At 41.9% G+C, this 19,444-nt stretch overlaps 1 protein-coding gene and 1 long non-coding RNA gene across 10 annotated transcripts; one reads left to right on the forward strand and one right to left on the reverse strand.

The window, feature by feature from the left end:
* Positions 1-5,001: 5,001 nt before the first annotated feature.
* LOC307044001 (uncharacterized protein) lies at positions 5,002-18,950 on the reverse strand. 9 transcript variants are annotated; one of them, XM_079688990.1, is made up of 6 exons: positions 14,609-14,882; positions 11,486-11,739; positions 11,330-11,398; positions 9,077-9,520; positions 8,886-8,978; positions 5,002-8,535 (listed from the first exon to the last, which is right to left on the reverse strand). In XM_079688990.1, exon 6 carries the CDS (start codon positions 7,315-7,317, stop codon positions 5,479-5,481), a length of 1,839 nt encoding a protein of 612 aa, XP_079545116.1. In that variant the 5' UTR covers positions 7,318-8,535; positions 8,886-8,978; positions 9,077-9,520; positions 11,330-11,398; positions 11,486-11,739; positions 14,609-14,882; the 3' UTR covers positions 5,002-5,478. The 9 variants fall into 9 exon arrangements, with proteins under 9 accessions (XP_079545116.1, XP_079545115.1, XP_079545122.1 ...); XM_079688989.1 differs by having other exon boundaries at positions 11,486-11,607; positions 11,682-14,882; XM_079688996.1 differs by lacking the exons at positions 11,486-11,739; positions 14,609-14,882 and adding an exon at positions 18,916-18,950 and having other exon boundaries at positions 9,077-9,220.
* On the forward strand, positions 15,629-17,385 carry LOC307042627. The gene is made up of 2 exons (XR_013809200.1): positions 15,629-16,144; positions 16,362-17,385. It is a non-coding gene; the product is annotated as an uncharacterized lncRNA (long non-coding RNA).
* Positions 18,951-19,444: the final 494 nt, after the last annotated feature.

The following is a 19,444-nucleotide window of genomic DNA, read 5'->3' on the forward strand; positions in this document are numbered from 1 at the left end:
AAACAATTCAATTTCTGTCACTCTAGGATTATTACATAGCTGACAGTGGCAAAACACATTTTTCTCTATCTTATTGTGTTGTGATTGCCAAGCTGATATTGAAACGTAACTGATTAAGCCTTTTTAATTTGAGTTTAAACAAATTCATGAGAACATTTAGTTAAAACACTATATAAAAGGTGTTGTTACATTAAAAATAGTTAAAACAGGTCAGTGTTGGGAGGTTGGAAGTGCTCCTTCGCAAAGTCAGATAAGCTACAGTCCATAAACCAGCCCCGGGGATATAAAACTTAGTCTAGCGATGCCGTGCCAGTAAAAGTAATGTATTCATATGGGACACCATTGTTTATTTCCTGTTTTCTATACCGACATCCAAAATCGTCTTCTTTTGTAGTTGTTCTGTAACCTTGACCACCATGATGACAAAGATCCACGTTGTTCTAATGCCAACACCCAGCATAACCTTAACCATAGCATGTATTAAAACTGTGTTCTCTTTTCAATACCGGTTTATGACGGAATAGTCAAATAAGATTATTAAAATGCTTCTATGTGTACAGTATAGATCTGAAGGGCACATTTTGTGGTTTAAAGTTTATTCTCATTGTCAGTTTAATAATTCTTTTTTTATTATTATGATGTCACTATGTTATGGAAGCAAACAAATGAGTCCAATAGGTGTTTCAGATAAGGGTAGTGTGTGGGAGAGAACTCCCTCTTGTATTTATTTGGGGATTTCAGTCTTTGCAGACCATTTACATGCACTAAAACCTATACAACACACTAAAGGAAAGGGAAAACCCCAAACAGCACAATTGGGCCTCTTTAATTTAGAAGATGTGTTGGGCAGTTTGTTGCTGAACTCCTTAATAATATTTAATAAATTAGGCTCGATACTTAGATGACAGTCAAGATAAAAACTATTGCGATTTTAATTATTAAGTTTAGCAAAAATATCAGACACAAGATAGATGTTGGTCATTGGAAAATGTTTACATTACTTATTTAGTTATTCACATAGATGACTCATTATATACTTTAAATAACACAATGTGCACAATGTGTGAGTCGTTTATTACCAAAGCTAAAACAACTCAACAAGGAAACCATACGAAACAGTTGCATTTAGTCTGCATAGCAACACATTGTCACTGTCCAACTCTCACTGTGTAAGCATGAAGGTAACACATCACAGCACATACTGTACGTTGATCACCAGTGTTTACCCAGAGACAATGCTGAATTATGTCCCTAGAGGTCAAAGGTCAAAGTCAACTTTAATGTCAATCTTACTCAGTTTGTGTTTACAGACAGAGAGATCGAAATGACGTTTCCAACAATCTCGAATGTAAAATTATACAGTATACAGATATGTATACAATATGTATATCCTATACATTCAACAGACACATTTACACATATGCACACATTAAGATAAAAAACAACACAACAATCAATATATACAAAATAACAGTCTGCTACAATAGCAACATTTGACTAAGAATAATAGAAAAAGTGTCAACAGCAAACCGTATAAAACTTGCCGACCTGCAGGGGATTTAAGGTCCATCTCTAAGGTCAGTGTTAAAGTGTACAATAGTCGAGATGGGTTCAACACATCCTCCATGTTCTATCGGTCCATTCTGTAATGCATTCAGCCCTCCAGCTCTTTTCATCTTGACTTGACCCGACTCACAAAAGCTGTCTTTCTCGCAACAGAAAGCACAAGACAGTTAGATAAACAACCTAAGGCAAATACTTACTTTGCTGAGTTTTTATGTTCAGCTGTTTATTTCCCATATCATTGCCCGTCTTACACATATTGTTATTTCTACTCATTCACTCTCTGGCATAGACACACACAATCACACTTGCGCAATGGCGTCGGTCAATTAATATCGAGCTGTCATGCATCCTTGCTTTTGGAAAGTAATTTGGCTTAATTGTAACTGGGATAATTAGCACATAACTCGTCCCTGGTCCGTGACGGAGTGCCGCTAATCCAAGCCCATACATGCACCAGTGGACACGGGACTGCATATAATGTGTGTATATGGGAATAGACAGATATACTGTATACACAATTAAGAGGAGCAAAGGTTCGGTTGTAATTCTTTATGGTCTGTAGGTTGGGTAAATTGCGCTGGAGGATGGAGTGTGGAAGGTGGAACAGTGTCTCGCTGTGCAGCTAAGTTGTGATAATGAGCAACTCAGCTTATAGATTTCCATCCTTGTTTGGGCGCTTCAACCTTGAGTATCCATCCTATCTGTTTCTCCTTGACGTCCTCCTCCTCCATTTCATTTCCACTCCTTCCACTATATTCATCTCTTTTAGATTTTCATCAAATCAATATACTTCTATAATAAAGCCTGCACGATGAATACTTCCAAAGCGTTACATGATCATTGATACAAAGGAAAACATGAATTCTCTCTCTTTCTTTATGTCGTCTTATTTCTCTTGCCATCATATCTCGCAGTGTACACTGAAAAAAAAGGCTGTGGGATTCACATGATTTTAATATGGACATCGGTTGCACATATTAAAAACATGTGTACTTAAAACTATTCCATTATGTTAAAGACACACAACTATGTTATGTCAAGGAAACATTAAATTGTTATGTTAATGTGAATATTTCCTTTAATATAGGTATATTCATTTACCCTATGTTTAACCAACATGACTTTTTTATGTTCATTTTCGGCTTTTAATATACTCAGTATATTTAACTTGTACCTGTTAAAGCAACATGATTTCTTTATTTAAGCTTCACTGTAAAAAGTCTGTTGGACTTAAGTAATAAAAAACATGGACATCGGTTGCACATATTAAAATCATGTGTACTCAAAACTATTCCATTATGTTAAAGACACACAACTATGTTATGTCAAAGAAACATTAAATTGTTATGTTAATAATTTTCTGTTTAATCTACCCAGTGCTCAAGGGGTACATAAGATTATTTATTTGATGTAAATAGAGGCATTTCGTACATTCTTCTACAGGATCCATCCTAATCTCTTATATCTTCAGCATTCATCATAACATTTTAAAACAAATAGTCAATAAAGACAAACACATTTCTTTGAACAACATTCATGTATTTTTCTCCAAAAATAAAACAATATTAACAACCACACATCCAGATGAGCTTTTGGTTTCTCCATCATGCAGCCTAAACTATGCCAGGAGAATTAACAAATACATTGAAAATAAAGAAATAGAAAATGATTGTGATGCATGTATACAGGACTGTCTCAGAAAATTAGAATATTGTGATAAAGTTCTTTATTTTCTGTAATGCAATTAAAAAAATAAAAATGTCATACATTCTGGATTCATTACAAATCAACTGAAATATTGCAAGCCTTTTATTATTTTAATATTGCTGATTATGGCATACAGCTTAAGAAAACTCAAAAATCCTATCTCAAAAAATTAGAATAGTTCCTCAGACCAAGTAAAAAAAAAAGATTTATAACAGCAAAACACAATCAAACATTTGAAAATGTCCATTAATGCACTCAGTACTTGGTTGGGAATCCTTTTGCACGGATTACTGCATCAATGCGGCGTGGCATGGAGGCAATCAGCCTGTGGCATTGCTGAGGTGTTATGGATGCCCAGGATGCTTCAATAGCGGCCTTTAGCTCATTAGCATTGTTGGGTCTGGTGTCTTTCAGCTTCTTCTTCACAATACCCCACATATTCTCTATGGGGTTCAGGTCAGGGGAATTTGCAGGCCAATCGAGGACAGTAATGCCATGGTCAGTACACCAGTTACTGGTGGTTTTGGCACTGTGGGCAGGTGCCAGATCATTCTGGAAAATGAATTCCTCATCTCCATAGAGCTTTTCAGCAGACGGAAGCATGTAGTGCTCTAAAATCTCTTGGTACACAGCTGCATTTACTCTGGGCTTGATGAAACACAGTGGACCAATACCAGCAGCTGACATGGCTCCCCAAACCATCGCTGACTGTGGGAACTTCACACTGGATTTCAAGCAACTTGGATTTTGCTCCTCTCCAGCCTTTCTCCAGACTCTGGCGCCTTGACTTCCAAATGAAATACAAAACTTGCTTTCGTCTGAAAAGAGGACTTTGGACCACTGTGCAACTGTCCAGTGCTTCTTTTCCTTAGCCCAAGTCAGACGCCTCTTCCGTTGTCTTGAGTTCAGAAGTGGCTTGACCATGGGAATACGGCTATTGTAGCCCATTTCCCGGACACGTCTGTGAACAGTGACTTTTGATACCTGGACTCCAGCTTCAGTCCACTGTCTTTGAAGCTCCCCCAAATTCTGGAAGCGACTCTTCTTCACAATGCTGTTAAGGCTGCGGTCATCTCTCTTGGTTGTGCAGCGTTTCCTGCCACATTTCCCCCTTCCAACAGACTTTTTGTGGATGTGCTTTGAAACTGCACTCTGTGAACAGCTTGCTCTTTGAGAAATTTCTTTTTGTGTCTTACCCTCCTGATGGAGGGTGTCAATGACGGTCCTCTGGACAGCAGTCAGATCAGCAGTCTTCCCCATACTTGTGATTTAGTTTACTGAACCAAGCTGAGTGTTTTTCAAGGCTCAGGAAACCCTTGCAGGTGTTTCGAGTTAATTAGACGATTCAAGTGATTCGTTGAACACCCTAGTATACTTTTTCATGATATTCTAATATTTAGAGATAGGATATTTGAGTTTTCTTAAGCTGTATGCCATAATCAGCAATATTAAAATAAAAGGCTTGCAATATTTCAGTTGATTTGTAATGAATCCAGAATGTATGACTTTCTTTTTTTTTTAAATTGCATTACAGAAAATAAAGAACTTTATCACAATATTCTAATTTTCTGAGACAGTCCTGTATATACATTATTGTGTGTAACACAGCAAGGAAGCTTAAAGGAAACTATTCTCCCGACCAAAATAAAGGTTTATTGTGCCAAATGGCAAAGAAAGGCTTATTTTTTTGTCACGGTTTGTGAAACAAGCAGGACCCAAGTGCAGATACAAACTGAAACTTCCTTTATTTCAAGGCTATGATATATATAGACAATGACAAAACAGAACACTCACCGCAGAACTAGTCAGGGAACAAGACGAACCGACCAAGACAGACAGACAACCCAGAACTTAAATACACACAAGACTCAATCACACAACAAGACACAGGTGAGGAGGGAGGAGAAAACACAGGGGCCCAGGTGAACATAATCAGACAATTAGACACACCAGGGAAACTAATGACAAGAGGAAAACACAGGGAAAAGGACCCGACAATAAACAGGAGGAAAACATGACATGGAAAACAGCAAAAACACCCAAACCTACAAAAACTATAAACGTGACATAACATGAGAATCGCGACATAACCCCCCCCCTCAAGGGACGGATTACAGACGTCCCAAAAAAACAAAAATCCAGCAGGGTGGTTGGAGGGGGTCTGGAGGACGGGTCTCGGGCGGACGGCCCGGGGGCAAGGCAGAGTTAAAAAAAGGGGAATTCGGGCGGACGGCCCGGGGGCAAGGCAGAGTTCAAAAAGGGGAATTCGGGCGGACGGCCCGGGGGCAAGGCAGAGTCCATGGAGGGAATCTCGGGCGGACGGCCCGGGGGCAAGGCAGAGTCCGAGGAGGGGTGAAGACCAGACACCTCCGGAGGCCGGTCAGGAGCCGGTGTCGGCAAGATCCCCCATGGAAGAGGACACAGGATCGGCAGGACCCCCGGCAGGAGAGCAGTCGGCGGAATCCCCAACGTGGCAAGACATGGAGTTGGCAGGACCCCCGGCAGAAAAGCAGTCGGCGGGACCTCCAACGGCTCAGGACATGGGGTTGGCAGGACCCCCGGCAGAAGAGTAGTCTGCGGGACCTCCAACGGGACACGACATGGAGTTGGCAGGCCCCCCGGCAGAAGAGTAGTCTGCGGGACCTCCAACGGCACAGGACATGGGGTTGGCAGGACCACCGGCAGAAGAGCAGTCTGCGGGACCTCCAACGGCTCAGGACATGGGGTTGGCAGGACCCCCGGCAGAAGAGTAGTCTGCGGGACCTCCAACGGGACCAGACATGGAGTTGGCAGGACCCCCGGCAGAAGAGTAGTCTGCGGGACCTCCAACGTGGCAAGACATGGAGTTGGCAGGACCCCCGGCAGAAGAGTAGTCTGCGGGACCTCCAACGGCACAGGACATGGGGTTGGCAGGACCCCCGGCAGAAGAGTAGTCTGCGGGACCTCCAACGGCACAGGACATGGGGTTGGCAGGACCCTCGGCAGAAGAGCAGTCTGCAGGACCTCCAACGGCTCAGGACATGGGGTTGGCAGAACCCCCGGCAGAAGAGTAGTCTGCGGGACCTCCAACGTGACAAGACATGGAGTTGGCGTCGGGCGGACAGCCATCAGGACACGGGGAGCTGGCGTCGGACGGACAGCCAACCGGAGACGAGGTGCCGGAGTCGGCCGGTATGCCGACAGGACACGGGGAGCTGGCGTCGGACGAGCAGCCATCAGGACACCGGGAGCTGGCGTCGGACGGACAGCCAACCGGAGACGAGGTGCTGGAGTCGGCCGGTATGCCGACAAGACACGGGGAGCTGGAGTCGGCCGGTATGCTGACAGGACATGGGGAGCTGGCGTCGGACGGACAGCCAACAGGAGACGAGGTGCTGGAGTCGGCCGGTACGCCGACAGGACTCGAGGAGCTGGCGTCGGCCGATGAGTCAGCAGGTGACGAGGGGCCGGAGTCGGGAACATGGTTACTGGAGACGGCACTGAAGCCGGGAACATGGCTGTAAGGTCCGGTTCTGGAGCCGGAAACATGGCTGTAAGGTCCGGTTCTGGAGCCGGAAACATGGCTGTAAGGTCCGGTTCTGGAGCCGGAACCCTGGCTGCTGGGCGCGGAGCAGAAGCCTGGACCCTGGTTGTGTAAGCCAGGTAATGGAGTATGGAAGGAAAGCTGCATGGGCCGGCACTGGAGCACAGAGCAACGGCTGCTGGGTCTGGCGCTGGAGCCGGAACCATGGCTGTTGGGCGCGGAACCCTGGCCTTGTGTCTCTTAGGAGTTTTTTGGAGGCTTCGTGGACCCCCAAACTCCAGACCAGACCCCAAGAAAGGGTCAGAAAATGAGGACTGGCTCTCAGGACTACGTGAAAAAATCCTAAGCCACTCGGGCAACAAGCTCCAGAGCCAGGGCTTGCGAGCAACCTCCTGACGTGCCTCCTTCAACGCAGCCTCTCTACCCCGTCTAGATGAGGCGCCTTTCCACGTATAAAAAATATACTCCAGAGAATATCCAAGATGTTCCGCCTGTAGCTTCAAAAGATCTGCTGGGTCCATTTTAAGGTCGGTTCGTACTGTCACGGTTTGTGAAACAAGCAGGACCCAAGTGCAGATACAAACTGAAACTTCCTTTATTTCAAGGCTATGATATATATATATATATATATATAGACAAACAAAACAGAACACTCACCGCAGAACTAGTCAGGGAACAAGACGAACCGACCAAGACAGACAGACAACCCAGAACTTAAATACACACAAGACTCAATCACACAACAAGACACAGGTGAGGAGGGAGGAGAAAACACAGGGGCCCAGGTGAACATAATCAGACAATTAGACACACCAGGGAAACTAATGACAAGAGGAAAATACAGGGAAAAGGACCCGACAATAAACAGGAGGAAAACATGACATGGAAAACAGCAAAAACACCCAAACCTACAAAAACTATAAACGTGACATAACATGAGAATCGTGACATTTTTGTAACTCATTCATAGTAAACAATTAACAGAAAATGTCAACGCCTAGCCGAAAAAAGGAAATGTTCTTGCAAATCCATGATTGAAATAGTAACCTGCTAATATGAAAGGGCATTTTAATGCAAAAAAGCAATGACATTGATTTGGAAAAATACATGAGTATAATAATGGCCTGGTTTCTCACCACATATGCACTAAAGAAAGTATTACAAATAAATACAAGAACTGACATTTTGAAGTAGCGCAATTAGATAAAGACAATTCTGGAAATCTGACATGGCACTTTGATGCAAGTGGTACATTCTGAAACACATGGAAAAACACGCATTCCTGAAACATGCAAATAAATACAGCAAAAAGCATGAGCAAAAGAAGTGCAAAACAGTTATATCGATGAAAGTCCAGTATGAATGCTGTAACAGTGCACAATGGTCCATGGCAACAGCTCACTCAAATAGTTTGTTTTTAAACGGTTGGGCTTTCTTGGAGAGCATGTTGCCGTCTAGCTCCATTAACATTTGCTGGAGCACTTTGAACATGTACTTTAGTTTAGGGGGGTAGTTCAGGTTCATTGTATACATTAGTCCAAACAGCATGGTAGCAGCTAATGCAATGTTGTCCACATCAGTTAGTACCTGTTGGCCTTCCAGGACAATCTGTCCTCTGGTCTCATCTGTCCTCTGGTCTCATCCGTCCTCTGGTCTCATGGTGGAATTGTGTTTGACGACATAAAGTCCCACTGTCTAATCCCCTCAATGGACCGCAGAATTACGTCTTCATCTTCTGCCTGCAGAGTGCACAGTCACAAAAGGAACAGAGTGAGATCTAACAATCAATACATATACAGTATATACCCATTACTAAATCCCTGTGTTTAAGAAGTACATTTGGTCAGATTTCAGTACTTTTAAGCCTCCTTGTTATCTGATATACTCCTGTCTGACCTAATAAAAAATGTTTCATTTCCTGTATCCGTTTTAAATGAAAAGCCCTCTAGCTTTTCAGTGTAGTCTGGCTATTAAACAAAAAACAGTGATGTTCACATACTTTTGGCTATATACTATGTGGTGCTTCCATAATTGCATATTTTAAAGCCCAACAAACAAAATCAAAAGGTAAAATATTACTTCTACTGACCACAAACTCTCTCAGAAGATCTTCTGGGTCCTCATTGAGGTGTACACACAGCCCCTTGAGAAGACATTCCCACCCTAAATCAACATCATCAACCTAAGTGAAGGGGAATAAGAAAATAAAGAATCTGTTTTTCTCAATGAAATGTGTACACTATTGACTCGATATATAATTTCCTTAAAATGAATTCTTACTTGAGTCATGTTTGACATAATACAGTTCAGACGCAGACCTATCTGTCCTCCTCTCTTCTCAAAAATCTTCAGAAGTTTGTCAGATAGCACATACAGCTGAGAGAGAAATCTTGATTGGAGGGGCAGGGTTGTTATGCGCTTAAACTCCGCATTTATCAAAGAAAACAAAATATCACAGTCATAAAAATCATCAAATCATTTCATTTTCTAATGATGTTATGATTGTAGTTCTGTGCTAAATGTATTTACAAAATCACATACCTGGCATATCTTGCCTCAAAACGATGCAGAGAAACTATTCCATGCATTTGTTACTTCAAGGCTAGCTTATTGTAACTCTTTATTATCAGGGTGTACCAAGAAGTCAGTTAAGTTGCTTCAGCTGATTCAAAATGTATTGACCAGAGCACGGAAAAGGGACCACATTATTCCTGTTTTGGATCCCTGTAGAACACAAGATAGAATTTAAAATTCTTCTTCTCGACTACAAAGCCCTTAATGGGCAGGCGCCATCTTTATCTTAAAGAGCTCATTATACCCTACCGTTCCACTAGGGCAGGGGTCTGCAACCTTTTTGACCAAAAGAGCCATTTTGCTCCTTTTTCCAAAACATTTTTTTGTATGGAGCCGCAAAATATATTTCATAGCTTGATAGCTAATAAAGTTGTATTTATTGTTAGGCCTATATCAGACAAAAACTACGTTTTTTTTGCATGTATTAGGCTATTTATTACATTATATAAAACTGTTAACCTCCAATAAGAAACAAAGAACTCCTATAAGGAGAATTAAAAATAATACACAGGCCTACTTTAAAATAAATGAGACACAGCACTTGGGGAGTCCTCTGCACATTTGAAGGAAAAAAAATATTATTAAAATGGGCCCACTTTGAAATAAATAAAACATATAGCTGCACCCTAAAAAGAGTTAAAGGTAGGGTAGGTAAGAATGAAGAAACCAGCTCGAGTGCGCTAGAATTTGAAAATACACAACCGGAAAAAATATGCCTCTTCCTTCAGACTTTCTTACAGAGTCCCTCCTCCAACACACACGAACGCGCATCATCAATGAGGCCACGAGATAAGTTTGTGCACAGATGGAAGGCTGACAGGCAGGTAGGCCATCCAATCATTTTAGCCGGGCCGGCTAAAATGCTGTGCTTTTTACAGCGCTACGGCTTCCAGAGATTAATTTTTGTATGTATTTATTGTCAAAGCATTTAATATATTCATTGCTATCGGGACGTTAAGAGCATTCCATGGAATATAACAAAAAGTGTTTTCTGAAATAAATTACATACCCCATTGAATTATGACTGAAGATTGTCAGCTGTCTTCCTCTCCCTTGTTGTTCCTCGATACGTAAAGGCTGCAGCACCGTTGACAACTTCTCTCTACACATCAAACATACCGGTAAACCAGCATCGTTTGCTGTGAAAGCATATAACTCTGTCCACACAGAATTTAATTCCTGTGTTCCTCCGGTACTTTTCTTTATTTATCCATAGTTCGCTCATCGAGCCGGGGGTCAGGTTATTCACCCGCAGGAAAAGGCGCTCGCGCGGGACCGTAGCAGGATGTGATGCATATTTTAGTTGACCTAATTAAAACCGTTTTGTTTTTTATTTATGTGTCACAGTATCACCTCAAAATACAAGATACGAAACATTTTCAACCATGCAACAAAATATAAATAGTCCTACAAATACTTTTATTTTATCTCCTTCTTATTTTTGTCTAAGCTCAAGGGAGCCAGAGCAGAGGGCGTAAAGGGCCTCATGCGGCCCGTGGGCCGCGGGTTGCCGACCCCTGCACTAGGGCATTGTGTTCCAAGAATGCAGGGTTTTTGGTTGTTCCTAGCAAAATCAAATGCAGTCGAATACACAAGTCCTGCAATAAATCCTTCCTTCATGGAGGTGATCATACTTTTTGTTAAAACTCTGTGAGAGGTCTTTTTACAAAAGCTCTTTTTGGAGGATGGAATCTGTGGTGCTGTTGAATGGTGTTGTGATATAGTGAGAATAACTTTTTATATCAAGTACACCAATGAAGAACATCCAGTTTAGACTACATAAAATTTCATTTAGTTTACGTTTTTTTCCAAAGCGACATAAAATAAGTATTACTGTAATGTAAGACTACATATAAAATAGCCATCAACAAATAAAATCAGACTAATACCAGTTTTCAATTTGTTAAAGATTAAGTTTAAGTCAGTCAAGTAAATCACACAAAACATTTGAATACTCACCATTTACAACAGAGCCTTCGGAACAATGTTCAAAACAAGGCTGAGGTCAATCTTCTCCACACCAATTACCTATCACAGAAAAACATATTTCAAATTATTTCATTATTCACACACAAATAAAACAAAAATGTTCTGCTCCTTAAATGTGTCATTTACCATTTAATGATGTACCTTTAAGGCACACACCAATCTGACAACAAAGAACTGACACAGATGGACCCCGACAGTTGCGTCGCCTCGCGTCTCTGCGTTTTGGCCATGTGTCGCACTGGAACACACTGCAAAGACTTCAGCCGACGGCCAAGACGCACGTAGGAACTGCGCATGCGTGAGTGGCAATAACTCTCCTTACCAGCAGGCGGTGGTAGTGTGTATTCGTCATTCAAAAGAGGCAACAACCGGAAGACAGACTGTGTGATAACCGAGAGAAGAAGAACAGACTGCGTGATATAAACAAACAACAAATAGCGTGTGCGTTTCAACCTGTGTCGAGAGCTGGAGTTCAATGAAATCTCAGATTTGCCTTCTTAATAGTTTGTTTGGGTCCCTCACTTCCGTTTCGCTTCTCATGCACTGATTCGCTAGCTGAACAGCCAATCAGAGTGATTTCTTTTGCCGACTGCCTTTGGCCGTGAATCGGCGGGTTTTCGGCAGAAAAGGCATCGGCCCGGCTGAAAAGACCCGACGGTCCGGGACACACCAATCTGAGTAGGGCGTGTCGACGCTCATTGTCGGCCTGACGCCCACCGACGCCGATAATCGGCCTGGTGTGTCCGGGCCTTTAGATTAATATGAACCGACTTCGGCTGAGATGGGCGCCACTTTCCAGTATCAAGTGTTGCTTTCCGGGACACACCCCCACACACAATATAGAGTGGCGAAGTCCCTCCCCTTCCGGGGGAGCTCCATGGGACCTTATTTCGAAAAAATTATGTATTGAAGTCAATGGAGAGAGAAAGATTATCTTTCGATCCCGTTTGAATTGTGCCACGAATTACACATATGATGTTTGTCAATTTAAAAGATAATTTTGCAAGTCAAAAAAAAAAAATGTGTCGTAAAACTGTGAAGTAACACATTTGTTTGTGTGAAACGCTCAATGAACTACATCTCTGGTCTCGCAGAACAACACACGTCACCAAGATGGCCGTCACTACTGTCTTGTCAACAAAACGATTGACTACCCTCACTATCACCACAATGAAACACGTCCAGAAGAATGTCATGCAAAGCTGCCTGCCTGCCTTCCTTTGATTCTCTCTGAACTGCCTGGTCTTTTTAATGTTTAATGTCAACCATTTATGCAGATAGCATGAAGTAGAAAAGATCGGCGATCGCCGATGCTAGCGTTAGCGCTAGCATTTATTCCCCGGGCTTAAATTGTGTATTATAGAATGATCACACCGGTGACAGTACTCTTCAAAGGGTTCACGAAATATGACTACTACTCTTACTGTTTAACATTTTGGGTTACTTAATGTTACTTCATATTAAGGCCAATAAAAATGACATGGCTGTAATGCTAACTAACGTGCTAGCTAGGTAGCTAACTTGATCCAGCCACTCCTGAGGCCTGTACTACGAAGCTGGTTCAACCTAACCTGGATATGTTTGAGTTAGCCGGTTGGCCTAATCCAAAACATACGCGCTCTCGCTAAACGGTACTACGACGCGGGTTATCAAGTGGATCGCTCAAGCCAGCCGTGCCCTATCTAGTTAGGTGCGCGTTCACATGAAAGCGGTGGTATTCGACCAATCACAAACATGGACAAGCGTACTGACAGCGCAGCGCGTCATACTTCCCGAATGAAAAGTTAACTATATAATTAGACAAATATGAAGACGTTAAACTTTAAACATCCATGACTTAAACACTTTATCCAGGATAAAAGCCACATAGCTACACCTGCAAGGTGAATACAGCTGGTAAAAGAAAAAGTGTTTGAATGCTCTAGGTTTATTAACATTAACAGGTTTATGATATCACTGCCCCGTCTGGATCTGACTTTAATTAGCTACATTTGACTCGTGTTGCTTAAAATAATACTTCTGCATACAGTTTGTGACACTGTAAGTGTTGCACGGCCAAGATACGGCTCAAGAAGCTGACTCAGATAAGGAAATATATGATACATTATGATGTGATATGCCGCGGACTGTACTGTTACTTTGATCCGGTTACTTATGTTGTGGCAGATATTTAATTAAGCTTTCTTAACGCTAATGTTATAATAGTCAGATTGCTCTGAAGATGGGAGGTGATATTCTATTAACGCACAGTCTCTGATTTTTGCCGGCCGTCTTTCCGGCAATTTCCTTTCTCCTGTAATATGACTTGAAAGCTTTAAACTCTGCACACTGAGCTCTGATTGGTCAGCAGGCAGTGCTTTCACTGAGTTGAGCTCTTAGCCTGCAACCTAACCTGCTCTGGGGCAGGTTAGCCGCTCAGCATAATCTACCATGGAGATCTAGCCTGCTAAAAAGAGAACCAGCGTCGTAGGACCGGAAACCCAGAGTTTTCCCTGAAGTTAGCCGGCTAAGCGAAAATCCTGCTTCGTAGTACAGGCCTCTGGTCCTTTCATCAGATGGGAAGTGAAAGAACGAGCAAGACCCATTGCTGGTATGATAACAACCTGGTACTAAGCACACAAATCTTGTTAAAGTTATCTTATCTTATTACATGGAATAGTTGAATACTCGATTCTGATTGGTCAATTCAGAACACGTGACAAGTTGTTAATACCGAACAGACAGACCGCTGTCAAGCACTTATTGACCGTTGTTAAGGACGCTCACATCTGCACAAACAAGTCCGTTCGATTTAACTGTATACAGTTTGGCTGAAAAGCAAACTGCATGCAGTTTGCTTTTCTAACTGACAAGACAAGAGAGACAAGAAAACAACGGAGAAGTAACGGGCAGAAATCCTCCTTTTACGCAGCGGTCCAGACATAGACATCAAACGGCGACACATATTCAGTTGCCAGTTACTTTGGCATTAGGGCAGGGATATCTAGATACTTTCCAAGGTTTTACATAATGAATTGTGCTACTTTTAAAGCAAGCGGCGATGTTTTCAAATCTGTAATCAAAAAGCTCCTCAAAAACGCTATCGAAGCAGTTCCTGCCGTTGCTACGTTAGTTCAAACGGTAACAAAGGACTATTTGTCTTAGCGGATGCATGTCAATTTAAATCAATACAACTATTTTTTAAATCAATAAAATCATTTTCGAAGTCCACAAAAGCATTTCAATTAATATTGGGAGTCATAACGTTACTTTGTTGAGAATGTGGCCATGTAATAAGCGGGATAATGTGCAGCGACTTGGTCTAGATCCCTCCGCTTCGCGTCGGGCTCCTGATCAGCCTGTCGGTGTTCTTTTCCCCATAATGACCGCGCCGCAGCACATTATCCCTTACTTAGCAAGCGCCATATAGATAGATTATAGGCTTGTTTGAGACGAGCTGCGGCTCGCCTCGAAAGTAGACGAGAATAGCTGATCGCAGCCGGGGGAGGTCACAAAAAGCTTGCCTGAAGTCGAACAGCTCGGAGTCAGCTTCTTCTTCTTCTCTCGGTTTTTTGGCGGATTGCAAACAACTTTAAGGTGCATACCGCCACCTCCGGAGTCGGCTTGACTCGGTTTGCATTTATAAAGAATGCACAAATGTCATTAATGTCAGATATGTACTAAGTAAATACATTTGTTCCTGCTCAAGATTAGATTCAACTTTATTGTTATTGCACAGATTACAGGTAGGCTACTGAGACAACGAAATGCAGTTTAGCTTCTAACCAGGAGTGCAAAAAGCAGTAAAGTGAAAAGTAATGTACACAATCTACAGAATAAAAGATAGAATGAAGTGAATGATGAATAAACAGTGAGGAGGGGTATGAATACACTAGATATACTCAGCAGCCTTTGAGCAGTATTATCAGTGTGTATGAATATGCTAAGATATATAAAGTATGAAAACGGTAAGCAGTGCAAGTATAGTATACAAATATATAGATATTAATTTCATGATGATAAACATTGTGGAACAATGATGAAAAATGTGAATGGAAGTGGCGAGGTAAAACTGACACAAAACAACAACAAACTTTTGCCGAGCCAATTGGAGAGTTTCATCACCAGCATGTGGTAAAAACCACCAATGAGCGCTCAGCTCGAGATACCAGCGAGTCGTTTCCCATCAAGCATTTCGCTTCCGCAGCACGTGGAGAGGAACTGCGCCGCCTCGCCGTGCCTCGGGTTATGGCTAGAAAGGATCCGTCTAATGTAAATATGACGTCACGTTCTCGTTCTAACTCTCGTTGTAATCGGAGCGGCTCGGCTGTAATCGGAAAGGGTCGGGGTGGGCGGGACGCGGGAAGAGACGTCGTTCTAACTCTCGTTGTAATCAGAGCAGTGGTAACCACTCAAAGTCCTCAAGAGATAGGAAACGACAGCAGTGTGGGACCTTGTTGCGGGAAATTACTGAGCACACATACCACCTACAGGATGAGACGTTCATGTGTACAGTGATATCAAGACTAAATTATCTTTTGGAGGGCGTAAAGCAACACACCCCACATGACAGTAGTCTTCCTCTCACCTTCACGCCCCCCAAACACAAAAGGCAGAAGAGGACCATAACACCTCTCAGTACCAGCCATCGTAGACACCCTTTTTCAGGCCAGGTGGGTCATAAAGCTGAGGTCATGAGATCCAACTACAGAGTGGACAGCTTGAACAAGATTTTAAAAGCTAAGTCCCCAGAGTCTAATGCGGGAGGAGCAGGCAGGGGTACGAAGAGGAGGATAGATGCTTTAGGTAAGAACAAAGTATATTTACTTTTGCCATCTCCTCTATATTCACAAAACACAGCCAATCATCCATTCCAATCCTATGTGACATGGCACAGTTCATTTCACTCCAATAGAAATTGGTATAAAAGAGACCATTAGTCTTCTCATTGTGCTTATTGCTGTGGCTAGGTGTTAACTATTGTTGTTGTATTGTATCATATCAAAAGTTGTTTTCATCCAAGGCACCACCGCCAGGTGAATGTTGGAAGCTTGGAGATGAATGGAGCTGTAAAGAGGTGGTAAGTAAAACAACGTTTTTAATCCGTTGCATGTGATTTATGTAGTTATAAAAAGTATATCATAAGCTGTCATTACAGTCTAAATATCTAACAGCAAAAGGAGGAGAGTCTGAGGAGGAGAGGAGATGAGGAGAACAGAGGAGAGGAGACAGCAAAAGGAGGAGAGTATGAGGAGAGGAGAACAGGAGAGGAGAGGATAAAGCAAAAGGAGGATAGTCTGAGGAGAAGATGAGGAGAGGAGAACAGAGGAAACAGGGAAAGCAGAGTAAAGAGCAGAGTTGAAAGAGAAGTTGAAAGCAGAGCAAACAGTAGCAGGAGAAGTAGAGCAAATGTAAAAGTAACTTTGAAAAGTATCAGCAAGAAGATCAGAGTTGCATAATGTTATTTTGTTTTATTCGTTACTGTTATATTAATGTTGTATGTTTTGTAGATAGGATAATAAAGATGATCTTAACCTTGAACTCGATTCATGACCTCATTTCATTATTAAAACCTTAATATCAAATTACAGACTGAATTCAAATTAGGATCTCCAAATGTGTTGATGTAATGTTTGTGATAAACTGAAGGATAAAGTGTTCCTTTATGTGTTGAGAAAATTCCCCTCCCTCTTAAGCCAAGTAAGGTGTTTAAAAAGCCTCTTGGATCAGCTGGAAAATACATCACAAAACTGAAAACAGCTGTTTCACTTTACTTTTGAAAGATACAGAGACAAAGCTACACATATATGATGATATTATAGAATATGATGTATTGCTGAAGATTAAACTACCCAACGGGATATAAAAGAGGTAAACACATCTACAGCAGTAACATGCAACATATATTTTATTGCACCAGGAGCTATCTTGGGACTTTTACTGCAACAACGTTGACTTGCCTGTGAATACAAAATAAACCATAGTGTTGCTGATCTACAGTGTTGTCATTCTTCTTTCAACAGCAAGACCGCTAACAAGTATTTACATACTTAATATAGTTTAGTTTCTCGCCATCCCAAACGTAAACATTCAGCCATGTGACTGCGCTTCCGAGCCGCTCCGATTACAACCGAGCCGCTCCGATTACAACGAGAGTTAGAACGAGAACGTGACGTCATATTTACATTAGACGGATCCTTTCTAGCCATAACCCGTGCCTCGCCGTGCCTCGCTCTCAAGTCTGCGGGCGTCTTTGTCCCGCGAGATTTCAACATCTCATGGAGGCGAGCCTCCAGAGCAAGTCGGACAAAATGACTAACCATCATGCAACGCACCAGCAAGACGTTGATCGCAACTGCGCAGGTCTCGCTTGTCTCAAACAAGCCTTATATCTATAAGGCTTATCTACCAGGCTCTGATCTTAGCTATCTCTTAGTGGAGGAAAACAATTGTGACATCACTTACGCGACTCTGGGATTTGTAGTCTTTCTAGTTGCATATTTTTCATAGTCTTATATTTCAACAGTTTTACGACAAACTGTGACTTTTTTGACATGGAAATTATTTTTTAAGATTGACAAACATCATATGTGTAATCCATGGCACAATTCAAACGGGATCGAAAGATACGTTTTCTCTCCATTGACTTCAATACATAATTTTTCCGAAATAAGGTCCCATGGACCGGAAGTAGATGGGCGTGACTTCGCCACTCTATCGTGTCTGTTTTGATCCGCTCTGTGTGTATTTACATAAAGAGCGGATCAAAGCAGATACATATACACTGTTGTTTAGGGAAAACACTGCAGTCCCACAGACAATATTGTAATATATTTTTAACAATCAACACCTTAAATGGGTAATGGTCGCAGCATACTACCGTACATCCTGCCTCAGCGCCCCTTAAAGTCGGCACAAGAGTAGCATGCAGAGCCGGACCGACGCAGTAAAGTTCTTCACCGCCTGACAGCAGACATGAAACAATAATTTAAAACAAGACGGACCGCAAATATGCCGCAAGCTCATCCATCGGCTATGACTCCCCCTCCCCACTGAACTCGGTTTAATGTGCTTAACTTTGGGCAAGGTTCATAGTTTTAAATATTGTAAACAAGTGTAGAGCCGATGAATGGGAGTCGGAGGCGGCGTGTTGAGTATGGAACTCCACACTTTATTTTCCATTAGTTTACAGAAAGGTAGGAACAACTTCATTACATGCTACTCAAGCTAGAATGATAACAAACCACAGGTGCGTGCGCTACCTAACAGTCCGTGGCGCAACACACTCTCTATAACTCAGTGAATTATTGCCCGTAATGTTCCACCACAAAAGCATGCAACTGCCGGACTTACGCTCTACAAATACTCACACTATAAAAACACGCTAAACACAAGTCAATCAATATAAACTCACCTTATGATTTTTATGGCATTATCCTTGCTAACACCAGTGAAAGACAATGTTTACAAATTGACAGCTGTAATTTACGTTGCTCGTTGTAACGGCAAATCAATGATGATAACCTGTAACTATGACGAACATTTGATGACATTAAATAACTTTGAATAACTTTTACCTTGTAGAGATCTCCTCGGAACAGAACCAGCTTACTCCTCCAATAAGGGAAGAAAATATGGTGGACACATCCCCCCCCCCCCCCCTCCCCTTTGTTTAAAAAAAAAAAAAGCTTCAACATTTTCAAATAAGGATTTGTTGCAATCTTTTCTGCTTTTCATCTTGTCCATTAAAATGCCATATTGTTCAAGTTCAATTACGAAACTATTAAAAGTAGGGTTTTGAGTCCGACCATTTTGATTTGTGAATAAAATATTTGTCAATAATAAGAAGCTGAGTAATCGGCTGCAGAGCAAGCTGCTGACGTACAGTATGTGCTCAGTGAGCGGAGTTACAGAGATAAACATAACTTTTGTCTTATTTCTTAACATGATTGAGACTTATAGAACGTACACCCCTCAAGATTAAAATAGTACATGATTGATTGATGTTTCAGTGAAAAACATGAATAAATTCTGTCTCATATATTAACTGCATATTTGCAAATTGAACAACCCCTTTTTTTCAGTGTAGGAGTATCCTTGGCAACT

This window comes from Notothenia rossii (genome assembly GCF_949606895.1).
Source record: "Notothenia rossii genome assembly, chromosome: 6".
Classification (NCBI taxonomy): Eukaryota; Metazoa; Chordata; class Actinopteri; order Perciformes; family Nototheniidae; genus Notothenia; species Notothenia rossii.

Excerpts from the sequence above, each read along its gene's own strand:
- LOC307044001 (XM_079688996.1), bottom strand. The coding sequence starts at position 7,317 with ATGGACCCAGCAGATCTTTTGAAGCTACAGGCGGAACATCTTGGATAT.